General features: G+C 52.2%; 1 protein-coding gene across 1 annotated transcript; it reads left to right on the top strand.

Annotated features, from left to right (window-relative positions):
• Nucleotides 1-509: 509 nt before the first annotated feature.
• Camkv (CaM kinase like vesicle associated) lies at nucleotides 510-13494 on the top strand. The gene is made up of 11 exons (XM_047564014.1): nucleotides 510-722; nucleotides 8515-8623; nucleotides 8732-8863; nucleotides 9040-9114; nucleotides 9329-9467; nucleotides 9614-9734; nucleotides 9897-9972; nucleotides 10060-10196; nucleotides 10353-10431; nucleotides 10653-10740; nucleotides 11010-13494. Exons 2-11 carry the CDS (start codon nucleotides 8529-8531, stop codon nucleotides 11562-11564), a joined length of 1497 nt encoding a protein of 498 aa, XP_047419970.1. The 5' UTR covers nucleotides 510-722; nucleotides 8515-8528; the 3' UTR covers nucleotides 11565-13494.
• Nucleotides 13495-13632: the final 138 nt, after the last annotated feature.

The following is a 13632-nucleotide window of genomic DNA, read 5'->3' on the forward strand; positions in this document are numbered from 1 at the left end:
CTGGGCCAGCAACCCTGGCTGTTACTTCTGGGGAAGACGTCTGCCTTGGGGGTGAGGACGGTTGGCACCCTTGTTGCATTACCCTCTGACCACTTGCACATACACGCACCCTTGACTGTTAACTACTGTTAGGTAGGGGGATGCTCTAGCAATTACTCAGCTGGTTCTTCTAAGTGGATCCCGCCCTTTGGATCGGGTTTGGGGAACTGGGCAAAGTCCTGGTCCCGGAGAGACCACTCTCAGGTACTAAAGCTAAGGGACATCAGTGAAGCTCCAGGGTTTAGGCTTTCCCCCAATTCCCCACTCCCTACCACCTACATTGGGCCCAGGAAGGTCCCTCCCGCCCCTCCGGTCCCTCCGGCCCCTCCGGCCCCTGTTGCCGGATGGGTCAGGAAGTCCAAGGTCCTAAGTGAACCGCTGAGAGCCTGGCTGGGGCTCACCAGCTTCGCCCCTCCAACCCGCTAGTGCCCTCCCGCGAGTGGGATTCCAGGGTTGGGGCGGGCCCAGCTAGGAGGCCCCGCCCCCAGCCCGCCCCCGGCCCGGGGTGCGAATCCACTGCCGGCTAGCGGCTGGCGATGCTGGAGGTTCGCAAGCCCAAGCGGCTGCAGCTGGCGCCGCGTCTGCCCCGCGTGCCCCAAGCGGATTCTACCCGCCACACTCTGAGTCCTTGGCGCCCTGCTGAGCCCGCGATTGCTTCCTCCCCGTGACAACCAGAGCTGCAGGTGCGGGTCAGGGCGGGCTGGGCCCCCGGGTGGGGGGCGTCTCCTGGACGCATGTTGGGGGGCCTTGGGGGATTGTTTCCCTGACTAGAGGTTTCCAGCGCAGAGTGCGTGGGGGGCGCCGCGAGGGCTCGGGGTCCCAGCGGGGGCACAGCGCGCGGGCTCTGCAGATCCGGGGGGTGGCGTGCAGGGTCGGGTCGAAGTTCCCGATTACCTCGGACGGCTCCGGGGGTCCCAGGGGAAGCCTTTGCGGTTCCGAATTGTGAAAACATTAACCCTCGAAGAATCGTGATGCCCCTTGAAGGTAGGGGCCAGGGGCTGAGCCGTCTTCCTCGCTCCCAGAGACGCTTCCAGCCCCTCCCAACTGCCCCCAGGCCCCCACCCTCGGGCTTAGCAGTCACTAATTTCCATGACAACGGAGATTTCTTTATGGGCGACAACCGAAGGGGGCTGGGCGGGGCTGCTGCGGGGTTGGGGGAGGAGGCTTCAAGCTTCTGGGGACCAGCAGCCCCCCAGCAAAGTTCCAGCTTCCAAACCTTCGCGAGAGGGCCAACCCGGGTGGGTGGGGGGTCCAAAGCAAGGACCCACGTGCACGATGGGGGTGCCGGGCGCACATGTTCCTGCTGGGAGGTGCGGGGCTTGCTGCTCACACGTGTGCCTCCCGCATGTGTGTTGCTGTGCGAGCGGGGGCGAGCCAGCAGCACTGGGGAAGGGGGTCAGGGTGGCACCATGGTGGGGAGTAGGGCCCCTGACTGTGAGTAACGGGAGAGGGGGGTGGGCAGTTTAAGCTGAGCTTCTGCCTTTCCCAACTTGAACTATCTGGCAGAGACCCTGGGCTCTTGAGACCCAACCCCCCCATCCCGTCTCCCCACCACACCACCAACTGCTTTTATCTGCACACCCCAGGCAGAGCCTGCACCACCAGGTTCCTTCCTAGGGAACAGGACCCTCTGCCCTTCACCAAAACCTCTGAGTCTGTACTAGTGTAACCTGTTCTGCACCTCCCCTACCCCCCAAACCCAGGCTTTGAGCCCCCCAGAACCTTTAGAGACCTGGTGCTTTACCCTCTTCCCCTTAGTGTTGATTCCTGCCATCTCAAGTGGCTTCTGGGCCTCAATTTTTTCACTGGGAAATTAGTGTCTCCACTCTTTTCAGAGTTGGGCTGGACTCCAAGGTGGGGCGGGGTCTCCCTTTCTTATAGATCATTTGGTGTGAACCCCCTGGTTCCCTAGGCTGGCTTTACATATCTGCTGCTGGCCCTTATCTCTAGCCCCATGATCTGGTCTTCATTCTCAGACAGTTGGGCAGTCCTCTGCCTTGGGCCAGAGTCTATGAATCTCTGTTTAGAGAAATTGAGGCATGGGGCACAGAGGTGTTGTGCAGTTGTTATCCTGTTTCTGGGTTGCCTACAGTGCTGTTTCTGGTCCTTCTGACTAGATCCACCAGGGGGTTGGTGACAGATGAAGCTGAACTGCAAGAGGGGCCCTGGGGACCCAAGGCCTGGAGAGGACAGCAAGATGGGGGTTGGGGAGCTGGCTGGGGGTGTCTAGCTCAGAGGAAGAATTGTAAAGGGAAACATCCAGGTCTTCAAGCTTCTTTTCCATTCCCTCAGTCTTGTGTCTTCAACATATTGGACTTCCTTTACCTGAGCAGCCATAAGGACAAGGAGAGTTTGGGGAACTGTCCTGGCTGGGAAACTGCAACAGCTGACCTTTTCCCCACCAGGATGCCCCAAGAATCTGGCCTCTTTGTCTGAGGGATATGGGAAAGTTCAGTCTTGAAGATCCAGATGCCAGGGGTAGCCAGGATCCAGGGGTTCATAGCACATGACCATGGAGGCCTCAGGGTACTTCTAGGCACCTCAGGTCCTCTCAGAACCTCTTCCCTACCTTCCCTTTCCTCCTCCTGTGTCTGTGTCCCTTTTACTCTGTCGCCTTCTTGCTCCTCTTTCATCACAAGTTCTGCTTTTGTCTGTGCCTTTGACCCTTCACCACCTCTTTTCTAGTCTCTCAGTTCCCCCAATTCCCTTTCTTCAATAAGGACCAGGGTCACAGAACCCATGGGGAGGAGCTAGGTCCAAGTGTCAGGGAATTCTTGGAGAAGGAACCTGGCTAACATCTCTCCCTTCCCCCTCTCCTTGTTTAAAAACTTCCATCACCATAGCAACCCTTTACTCTAGTGCCTTCCTCTGCATTTTCCCTCCTCCAACCAAAGGAAAGTAGGGCCTCCAGTGAATTCTCTTTCAGGGGTTCAAAGATTGGAGCCCCAGGTCCTAGGGTGGGGGTGGTAGGGCAGTTGGCTTTTGGTTCTGCCTGCATATTGAGGGCTGAATTTTCTGTAGGTAGCACTGGACTGCATGCCAGGAGTTGGGGACCCCTCTTCCATATTCCCTCATTAGATGGGGAGAGTCAGCCCCAGGAACTGTTGACAGTGGCTCAACTGTACCCAGCCAGGGTACCCCATGCCCAGGTTCCTGAAGCAGTCCTGATACCAGACCCTGTGAGAAGGTCTCTACCTACTCTTGTGACTGAGCCTAGCTGTGAGTTAGAAAGGGCTTGGGCCTGGGCAAGTTCACTGAAGCAGGAAACCCAGCCCTATTCCCTGAGAGGGGAGGGGAAGGGTGCCTGCAGGCTGATGTTCACAGCTGCCACTAAATCGGGAGGTGTTGCCTACAGTCTTTGGGAGACAGCTGGAGGCCTCCTGAACCCCTCCTGGCCTTCACATTTACTGCAAGCTCTAGAGCCCCACATGGTAAGGGGCCAGAACAGCAAGCAGGAAACTCCTGGTTATGGCTATGAAAAATGGGTCCTAAAACCAAGCTGATCCCATGTAGAAGGGAAAGGACCCTGATTATGGGGCCTCTTGGCCTGTTTTTTACTTGGGCATCCAAGTGACTATTTGAGATGCAGTAGAGCCCCTGTGGAACCTAATACTAGGGTACCAAGGGAAAGAGGCTCCCTCAGGTTCCCTGAGGCTCAATTCCCTGAGTACAATGGTCAGGTCCAGGGGAGCAGGCAGTAACTGGGGAGTACTAGGCCCTCAGGCTCCCTGAGAGCCAGCTGGAGGGCAGTGGCAGCACCAGCCTTTGCACTCCCCTCAAGCTCCCTTTGGCAGCCCCAGGTACACACTGTATTTCTCCTGCAAGAATGGAGGGAGCCAAGTCTCCAAGGAAATGGCTGCTGTGGAGCTACTGTGCCCTCCATAGGCTAATGTGGGTCTGACTTAAGGAAGAACCAGGTCCTGTGTTGTTGGAAGCAGAGCTCTCCATCAATGGGCCTAGGCAATGGGGGTAATAAATGCAAACTCCTTGGTGGCTCCTCTAGCTTTGGGGCCAGGGTCCATCTTTTTGCAGACAGATGCCAGGGGCTTGGTGCACACAACCTTTAGCCTCCCAGGGACTAGCAATGTTACTGGTAGCCTAGCCCAAGGACCCTGCCTGGATTCTGGCTGGCTGGATTTGGGTGTCCACCTATGCAAGAAATAGGCAAAAAATGGAAAAAGGAAATATGAACTTTTTGAACAGTTTGATCAAATCTGGGAGACGTACCTAGATTGCTTCTCCCCATCCTGCAGAAGTAGTTATAACTTATGGGAACAAAAGCAGGTGATGTACCTATGCATTTGTTAGCCTGTGGTAGGCCTGAGTGGGTAATCTCCAGCTCCTATCTTCTTTGGTACCTGTCAATGTGTGTGTGTGTGTGTTGGGGAGCAGGGATCACAGCTCTTTATCTTCCATCTTTCAACAGGAGGAAGTTCCTCTTAATTCAGAGGGGGCCCCCAAATTCAGTCAGTTTCAGCAGTGGGTAGCAGATGGCAGAGTGGGTGGAATGGAAGGGATGAAGGTGCTAATTGGAAACATGGCCCCCCTTTCTCGTCTCTTCACCCTGGAGCCTAGTCTAGGAGCACAGTGAGTTCAGTTAGATTGGTAAGGATAGTAATAATTGGCTGAGATCAGGGCAGCCATAGTAGGGGAGAGACAGATCTGTTCTTGTCCCAGCATTGAGTTTGTAGGACATGGCTCCAGGCTGATGTTGCTATAAATTTTCCTTGGTGGAGAAAGAGCCCAAGACCAGTTCTGGCCCTCGGTGGGCATGAGTGCATATGCATAACCAAAAGCTGGGACCCGAATCAGGCATACACAAAACCTCCCACCACACCACACCAGCAGAGATGGGAGCTGTTGGAATGAAGCTGGGCGGAGATTGGAGAAGGTACCTCAGAGAAGGGCCATTTTGCATCTGACTGTGGAGCATCAGAATTGTTTTAGACAATCTGTTGCAGAGACAACCTTAATGTTGGAAATCACAATAAGAGAATTCAGTTCTGGTCTAGCACCTTGCTCATGTGAAGACTGCTCCATAGGGAAGCCAAAATGGGCAGCACCCTTGCCAATACCCACATTTCCTACCATTGAGTAGACGCAGTAGAGCTGGCAAGTCACCTGTTGTTGGACATTTAGGTAGTTGCTTCTTTTTTTAACGTTATAAATAACTCTGCAGTGACAAATAAGATTCTAATGGGAGGCTCTGGGGGAAGGGCATTTTTCTCAGAGCAAACTCTAAGCAAAGCAATGGAGCTGGGATGCAGGTCCCTTACAACCCTCCTGGGAGAACTGCAGGCTGAGCTACCATCTTTCTGCCTAGTGCAGAGCCCTCAGATTCCAGGCTGGGAGGGCAATTGCTGCCTGTTAGAGTGGATAAGGTCTAATGGAGGTCCCCTCCCCCAGATGTTATAGTGTGGAGATGGATGGCCAGCAGTGATAGGTGGCTGTGCCTCTCTGCTCTCAGCTGTAAGAATGGGATTCCAGCCACATGCTCCTCCTCAACAGATGTAGAAGCAGGGCTGTGACCATGGTGGTGGCAAAGACATGTAGTCAGCAATGATCTTCAAAGCCTCTCTTGTTTGCCTCTCTGATGCCTCACTAGATGGCTTAAACTCCGACTTGAATCATGCTGACAAAATACGTTTGTATTCCCTGAGCCCAAGCAACACAGATGAATTAGTATTGGAATTTGCTCCCTAATACTGAGGGCACATTTGAGGGAGGACCTCCAGAGCTCTAGCCCCTAGGAATTGGGGCTGGTTTATGCCTGGGACAAGTGAGTAGCAGTCAGGTCCTGTTTGGGTCCTTGTTCACTCCTGCTGTCAGAATCCTCTTGCTAAGCTGCAGCCCCCTAGAAATGGCTTCCTCCCTTTACCATTATCCTGGGGTTTTGAGTGCTTTCAGGCAGGGAAGCATGTAGGTACCTATGGCCCCAGCCACACCCTGCACACAGCAAGTGCTGTTGTGTAGAGGGAGCACATACACACTCAGCAGAAGCAGAACAGTTCCAGGGCACCCTCAGTAGAACCTGCTGTAGGCCCAGGCTCACACTGACCAGGTATCATGGAGGTTCTGGGGACAGGTCTGTGAAGGTCCTCTACCTCTGAACAAGGACTGAAAGTATCTTTTCCTCTGGGTGCTAGAACCAGCCACCTAGCACAACAGATGAAGACTGAATCACTGGCCGGGCATGGTGGTGCATGCCTATAATCCCAGCAGCTTGGGATGCTGAGACAGGAGGATTGCAAGTTCAAAACCAGCCTCAGCAAAAGTGAGATGCTAAGCAACTCAGTGAGACCCTGTCTCTAAATAAAATACAAAATAGGACTGGCTCAGTGGTTGAGTGCCTCTGAGTTCAATCCCTGGTAACAAAACAAAACAAAACAAAAGATTGGGCCATAACTGACAGTTGCAGACCTGAGGAGCACCATACCCCAGGTTCAAGAGCACCTGAAATGTACTAAGCCAGTTATATCTGGTCTGGGGCCTCATTTCTGGACCTGATGCTGGGTCCCTAGGGGCCCAGCAGTGTAGTAAGTGCTAGGCAGGCTTGTCCTGCTTTTGCTCATCATTACCCCTGAATATGTCCTGACCAATCCTTCCCCTCCAAGCCTAGCCAAATTCTGCCTTTCCACCCAGATGGAGCTTCTCCCTCAGAAGAATAACCAAAGCACTATGCCTGAATGCAATACTTACTAAAGCAATCAAAGCCATCAGAGTAAAAATTCTAACAGAAAACAATAAAAAGTGTTATCTTTGAGGGTCCTACTCCTTCAATATCTAATTCTTGCCTCAAAGAGAACTCTTATTTCCTTTGGTGTCCTTCCAAAGTTCTTTTTTGGTATCCTTCCCAATTTTGAAGGGGTTTATGAAAGTATACCAGTATGAACTTTAAAATATTTACCTAAATAGCAGCACCCTTCACCCATCATTCTCTCCCTTTTTTACTGGACAACTGTCCTACAGCAGCACACTATTCTTAATAGGTACCAAGTGTTCTTCAGTGTGAATGGCTCCCAGTTTTATTAACACTTTTTTATTGTGAAGTATAATAAAAATCTAGGAATATGCTCCAAGCATGTACATCTTTACAAATTATTATAAAGCACAAACCTGTGTAACTACTACTAAGGTTCAGAAACAAGCCCTCTACCTGGCTGTGGTGGCACATGCTTGTAATCCAAGATACTCAGGAGGCTGAGGCATGATGATTACAAATTTGAGGACACCCTGGGCAAGACCCTGCCTCAAAAAATGAGGGATGGGAAAGTAGTTTAGTGATAGTACGCCCTGGGTTCAATCCCCAGCACCACATGCACGAAAGAAGTCCCAACATGTCCTGATTCAATCACCATCCCTCCTTTCTCTTAGAAGGAACCATTATCTGATTCAAAGGTGCTTATTTTCTAGTGTTTCATTATAGTGCATTTGTATCCCTGAACAGTATGAATTGTTTTTGAGCTCTGTGGCAATAGAATCATACTGTGTATATTCTTTTGTACCCTTTCTCACTCAGCACTATAGGATTAACTGGTTCCAAATAGCTGTAGCTCCTTCATTTTCACTACAGTATAATGTTCCATTATGTGACTCTACAACAATATGTCCTGCTCGTGGTGGATATTTGAGCTGTTTCCAGTTTTTGGCAATTATGAATATGGCTGCTATGAGCATTCTGTACAAGTGTTCTGCACAAATGTATGCGTTTGTGTGGGGCAGATGTTTATGAGTATTTCAGGCATGTTTGTTTGACCAAACTGTTTTTTGAAGGAGAGAGTTGCCCTCTACCAGCAGTGCTCATGTTGTCTACATCTTTGCCAACATTTGCTATCTCCAGATCTTCAGAGATGAATATCTGGTGAATGGGTGGTTATAGCCCCTACATCAGTAAAATGGCTAAAATTTATTTTTATTTATTATTTTTTGTGGTATGGGGATTGAATCTGGTGGCACTCTACTACTGAGCTACATCCATTGCTCTTTTTTTTATTAATTTTTTTTCAATACTAGGAATCAAACCCAAGGCCTTGCACATGTCAGGCAAGCACTCTGTCAGTAAGCTACATCCCTAGTTCTTATTTTTTATTTTGAGACAGGATCTAAGTTGCCCAGGCTGGCCTTGAACTTATAATTCTCCTGTCTCAAACTCCCAAACAGCTAGAATTACAGGTGGGTGCCACCTGCTTGCTAAAATAGCTAAAATTTAAAGAAATTGTTTGATAAGTCTTCTCAAGTGTGTATTATGTAAAACTATTGCCTGATACATCAGTGTAATACATTTATAGTTCTGGCAGTCAAACTGAGTGACTGGATATATGGCCAGAAAACAGGGTATGTCTCAGCCTGCTTACCCTTGAGCCCCTTCTGGTGCCCTGGCTTGGTCTGAGCTGGGTTGGGGTCTCTCAAAGGCAGATCCCATGTGGGAGAAGTGGAGAGTGGTATAGCTGAGCTGGATCCCAATCCTGCCCACAGCTTAGAGCCTGGCAATGCCGTTTGGGTGTGTGACTCTGGGCGACAAGAAGAACTATAACCAGCCATCGGAGGTGACTGACAGATATGATTTGGGACAGGTCATCAAGACGTGAGTGCTGGTCCTGATGGGCAAAGATGGGTGGGTGGGCAAACAGAGGGGGAGTGGAGTGTACCCTACACTAAGGCCAGGACTGAGTGGAGGACCTGCCTGCTACAGCGAGGAGTTCTGTGAAATCTTTCGGGCCAAGGACAAGAACACAGGCAAGCTGCACACCTGCAAGAAGTTTCAGAAGCGGGATGGCCGCAAGGTGCGGAAGGCAGCCAAGAATGAGATTGGCATCCTCAAGATGTGAGTTGAGGCCTGGGGGTAGGGTGGGATAGGAGATAATAGGGAAGGGCTTAGAGGGAAGGTAGACTCAGGCAGTACCAGCCTCTGGCCAGTCAGTGCCCTGTGGCTGCCACAGTGACCAGGGCCTCTCCCAACGGTTCACCCAGTTCTGACTACTGACTTTTCCCTTCCACCAGGGTGAAGCATCCCAACATCCTGCAACTGGTAGATGTATTTGTGACCCGCAAAGAATACTTCATCTTCCTGGAGCTGTGAGTGTGGGTCTGGAGTCCCAGGATTCCCTAATTCCCAGGGCCTTTATTTGTCCTGCCCTCAGCAACTAAGGAAAGATCCCTTTCTGAACCCTTGGGGTTCTAAGTCCCTCTGCCTTGCCCAGTCAGCCACTTGGTGAAGGGAGACCTCCCAAACACTCCTGCCCCATCCCCAATCTTGCCCACGCCGGGCTCAGGGGCTGGTGTCCCTCAGGGCCACGGGGAGGGAGGTGTTTGACTGGATCCTGGACCAGGGCTACTACTCGGAACGAGACACGAGCAACGTGGTGCGGCAGGTCCTGGAGGCTGTGGCCTACTTGCACTCACTCAAGATTGTGCACAGGAACCTCAAGGTGAGATAAGGTCCAGAATCACTGGGTCAGTTGGCAGCCAGGCTGGGGCCAGAGTGGAATGGAAAGCATTTGGGGACATTGGTTCAGACTTTGAAGCCCTCATGGTATCTTCTTCTGCCCACCCATATGACATGTGGCTGGAGCAGCTGGAGAACCTGGTTTATTACAACCGACTGAAGAACTCAAAGATTGTCATCAGCGACTTCCACCTGGCTAAGCTAGAGAATGGCCTCATCAAGGAGCCCTGTGGGACCCCTGAGTATCTAGGCAAGCAGGGATGGGGCAAGGGCAGGTTCGGGGGGCGGGGGGAGTCAACCTTTAGGGAATCACTTTGGGTAGGGGGATGTCCATATTCCAGGTAGTGGTTGTGGATGGTACTGCACTTGGCCAGGCCTGATACTGACTAGCATTTGGACACTGTGTTTGTAGCTCCGGAGGTGGTAGGCCGGCAACGGTATGGACGCCCTGTGGACTGCTGGGCCATTGGTGTCATCATGTATATCCTGTGAGTGGATAGGTAGACAAGCAGGCTTGTAGCTGGGTGGGGTGAAGGCCTTGTCTGGCTATCTTGGGTGACTCTGCTCCCATGCAGGCTTTCAGGTAACCCACCCTTCTATGAGGAGGTAGAAGAAGACGACTATGAGAACCATGACAAGAATCTGTTCCGAAAGATCCTGGCTGGCGACTATGAGTTTGACTCTCCATACTGGGATGATATTTCTCAGGCAGGTGAGGAGGTGCTCAGTATGTAGGTAGAGTATAGGGCAGTGGGAAGGGAGGCGCTGCTCTCAGCTTCTCTGCTGGATTCTGCTCCTGCCCCCCAGCCCATTCATCACCTCTAGACATGGGTGCCCATGCGTAGCTCCTCCCTGGCTTTGTCCCCAGCCAAAGACCTGGTCACAAGGCTGATGGAGGTGGAGCAAGACCAGCGGATCACTGCAGAAGAGGCTATCTCCCATGAATGGTGAGCAAGGCCCAGGGGAGAACTGCAGGAGGAGAGGCCAGGGTTCTCTTGACCTCTATTCCTCTCACACCTAAATGCCCCCATCCCTGAGGCCTTGGCCAGAGCTCTGGCCAACCCACTGGCTTTGCTTGTTAGTCTTGGATCCTATAGTGGGAGGGCTGGACAGAATCTCCCCAAAGGCCCATATCCCTCAGATCCAGATGTACTCGTACCCTTCCCAGGATTTCTGGCAATGCTGCTTCTGATAAGAATATCAAGGATGGTGTTTGTGCCCAGATTGAAAAGAACTTTGCCAGGGCCAAGTGGAAGGTAAGTTTTGATGATTTTTTTTTTCCTTGGCCCAGTCCTAAGTGCTCCTTCTGATACCAGTTTCTTGTCCACACCATACCTCTGCAACCATACACAAGCTTTCCTCAGGTCATTATGAATGACTGTCATTACCTTAAGAAGGAGTACTGAGCAGCTGGCCTTAGGTGGTCAGAGGCAGCTGGGGCACCATGGAATGGGCTGGGTTTGGCTATTGCCAAGGAATGGATCCAGCCAGCCTCATCCTGAGCTTCTCTCCACTGTCCTTTCAGAAAGCTGTCCGAGTGACCACTCTCATGAAACGGCTCCGGGCACCAGAGCAGTCTGGCACAGCTGCAGCCCAATCTGGCTCAGCCACAGACACTGCCACTCCTGGGGCTGTAGGTGGAGCTGCAGCTGCAGTTGCAAGTGGATCTGCCACAGCGGGTGATGCTGCATGTGCTACAAAGAGTGAAAATGTGGCCTCTGCAGACCGTAGTGCCACCCCAGCCACAGATGGCAGCACTACCCCGGCCACTGATGGCAGCGTCACCCCAGCCACTGATGGGAGCATCACCCCAGCCACTGATGGAAGTGTCACCCCAGCCACTGACAGGAGTGCTACTCCAGCCACTGATGGGAGAGCCACACCAGCCACAGAAGAGAGCATGGTGCCCACCACCCAAAGCAGTGCCATACCAGCTGCCAAGGCAGCTGCCACCCCTGAGCCGGCTATGGCCCAGCCGGACAGCACATCCCTAGAGGGTGCCACAGGCCAGGCTCTACCCTCTAGTAAAGAAGGAGCTACTGGCTATGCCCAGGAGTCTCCAAGGGAGGAGACCAGCTGAGTGGGCAGCCTGGTGGGGAATGGGGGGCGGGCAGGAGGGTGGGAGAGTGAATGAGGGGCTTTTCATTGTACATAGAGTCACTGGCATGATGCCCTTGCTCCCCAAGCCCCCCATCCCAGTGGGGCATTCCTGGGGGCCACGGGAGAACAGTGTTATCTCCTGTGTGTATGTGTGAGTGGTGGGCAGGCCAAAGGCAGGGTCAGCCCCAACCCCTGCATGGATTCCTTGTGGCTTTTCTGTCTTTTGCTACCTTCACTAATTTCTGTTCCTTATGGGATGCTGCGCTAGGGATACTCAGGGGGGCTCTGCTCTTTGTCCTTCCCTTCCTGCCTCATCATTTACCCGGGCAGGCCCTGCAGGTCCCATATTTTCCCAGGCCCTAAATTGGGTGGCCTTGCCCTGAGAGCTGGTCCTCCAGCGAGGCCCTGTCAGTGGTGTTAGGCTCCTGCATGTGAAGGTGTGTACCTGTGGTATGTGGGCTGCTTTAGGAGTAGAACTGGCTGGTATAGAGGATCCAAAAATCTAGGGCAGTTTGCTTTAAATCAAGACTGGTCATGTGCTGGCTAGGGGCACTGAATGCTAGCTGTGGGGGTCCTTGGAAGTAGGAGAGAATGAATAAGAGGGTAGAAGCTTCCATCTTTGTCCCTGGGAAGGTCCTCCTAAGAGCCTTGTGTTATTTCTTGCCCTTTTGATTCCTGCAGTGGGTTGCCCTGTACCCTGGACCTCTAGGGGAAAGAAGAAGCAATTAGGATGTGGCAATGAGACCTGGGAGAGCATAGTACAGGACCAGCATCCAGAGCCCCAGCCAAGCTGGATCCTTTCCCTGGACCAAACAGGGAGGGCTGATGTCTCTATTCTCTTCCAGATGTTAACTGCACAGGCTCAGCCCTTAAGTCTTCTCTATCCCAAAGGGGCTGCTGATTGGTGGTACCCCTTAGTCTCATTTGGGGGGTTGCCTTTCACAGGGGTGGATTTTCTGTTCTCAGTTTAACAATAACATGGAGAGGATCTTCCTCTGATTCTACTGCTTGCTTCTATCAGAGGCCCAGGGGCCTCTGAGCCATGTCAAGTTGCTTTTGCTGGGATGAGGAAGTATAAGAATCCCTACTTACCTGAGGGAGGTTGCTGACAGGTGCCCTTTGTCAGACCCTACCACAGACTGGACAGGCAACCATACTGGTCCTCGCCCTTGCTTGGCATTTTGTGGTGGTCCTGCCCTTCTCCCTGCATGCCTGTGGGTCTGCTCTGGTACGTGAAGGTTGGTGGGCTAACTGTGTGCCTGCTGAACCTGGCAAATAAACATCACCCTGCAAAGCCTCTGACCACCCTCTTGCCTTTGCTTCCTCTGTCCTACCAAGGAAGAGTCCCTGGAAGGCAATGGGGAGGGGAGAGGCTGGGAGAAGGTTCACAGGTAGTAGCTGATGCTCTGGATTGCTTGAGCTGAGAGTGAAGATCACTCTCACCAGTGTGATCCTCGAAGGTGGTGGTGGGTGTCCTCTAGAAATCCACGTGGATGTTGCATTCTGTAGATATTGGCCCAGGAATACGTCCTGGGCTGAGAGCTCAAGTGAGGGCTGCTGTCCTCACTTCTCTTGATTAAAGGAGCCTTTGTCTTAACTTGGGTATGGAGCCAGAACCCATCCAGGCCAACCACCACAGCAAGCGACCTTGGTGGGCTTTCCTTAGTTGGGGAGAAGATGTAGGATGAGCATTACACCAAGGTTTGGTGCTATGCATTGATTCCTACTTCCTGTGAACACCTGTGCTTCCACCTAGGCCCAATGGGATTTTACTCTGGTATCTTCGGCTTATAAAATGGGGTTCTGCACAAGGTTTCTTCTGGGGAGAGGGAGTAACCCTGCAAAAATGGTGTGAAGATCCCAAAGGAATCTTGCTCCAGCCCAGAAGGGCCTCAGTGAACTCACCAGGGTTGCTGCTTTCTCAGGGAGGATCTCAAAGATAACTTATCTGCAGTGGGAATAATAAAAAGGGTTGTTAGTTCCTGGTTTTCGAAGCATCTGTGCCTCCAAAATTGCAACCCTAATATATTGCCGGGCATGAGGAGTCC

The sequence above is a fragment of the Sciurus carolinensis genome, chromosome 9 (genome assembly GCF_902686445.1).
Source record: "Sciurus carolinensis chromosome 9, mSciCar1.2, whole genome shotgun sequence".
Lineage (NCBI taxonomy): Eukaryota > Metazoa > Chordata > Mammalia > Rodentia > Sciuridae > Sciurus > Sciurus carolinensis.

What these genes read in the sequence shown, in the direction of transcription:
- Camkv (XM_047564014.1), top strand. Translation starts at nt 8,529, where the DNA reads ATGCCGTTTGGGTGTGTGACTCTGGGCGACAAGAAGAACTATAACCAG. An exon ending in TTGGGACAGGTCATCAAGAC is followed by an intron (nt 8,624 to 8,731) that starts GTGAGTGCTGGT and finishes TGCCTGCTACAG; the next exon opens with CGAGGAGTTCTGTGAAATCT. An exon ending in GGATGATATTTCTCAGGCAG is followed by an intron (nt 10,197 to 10,352) that starts GTGAGGAGGTGC and finishes CTTTGTCCCCAG; the next exon opens with CCAAAGACCTGGTCACAAGG.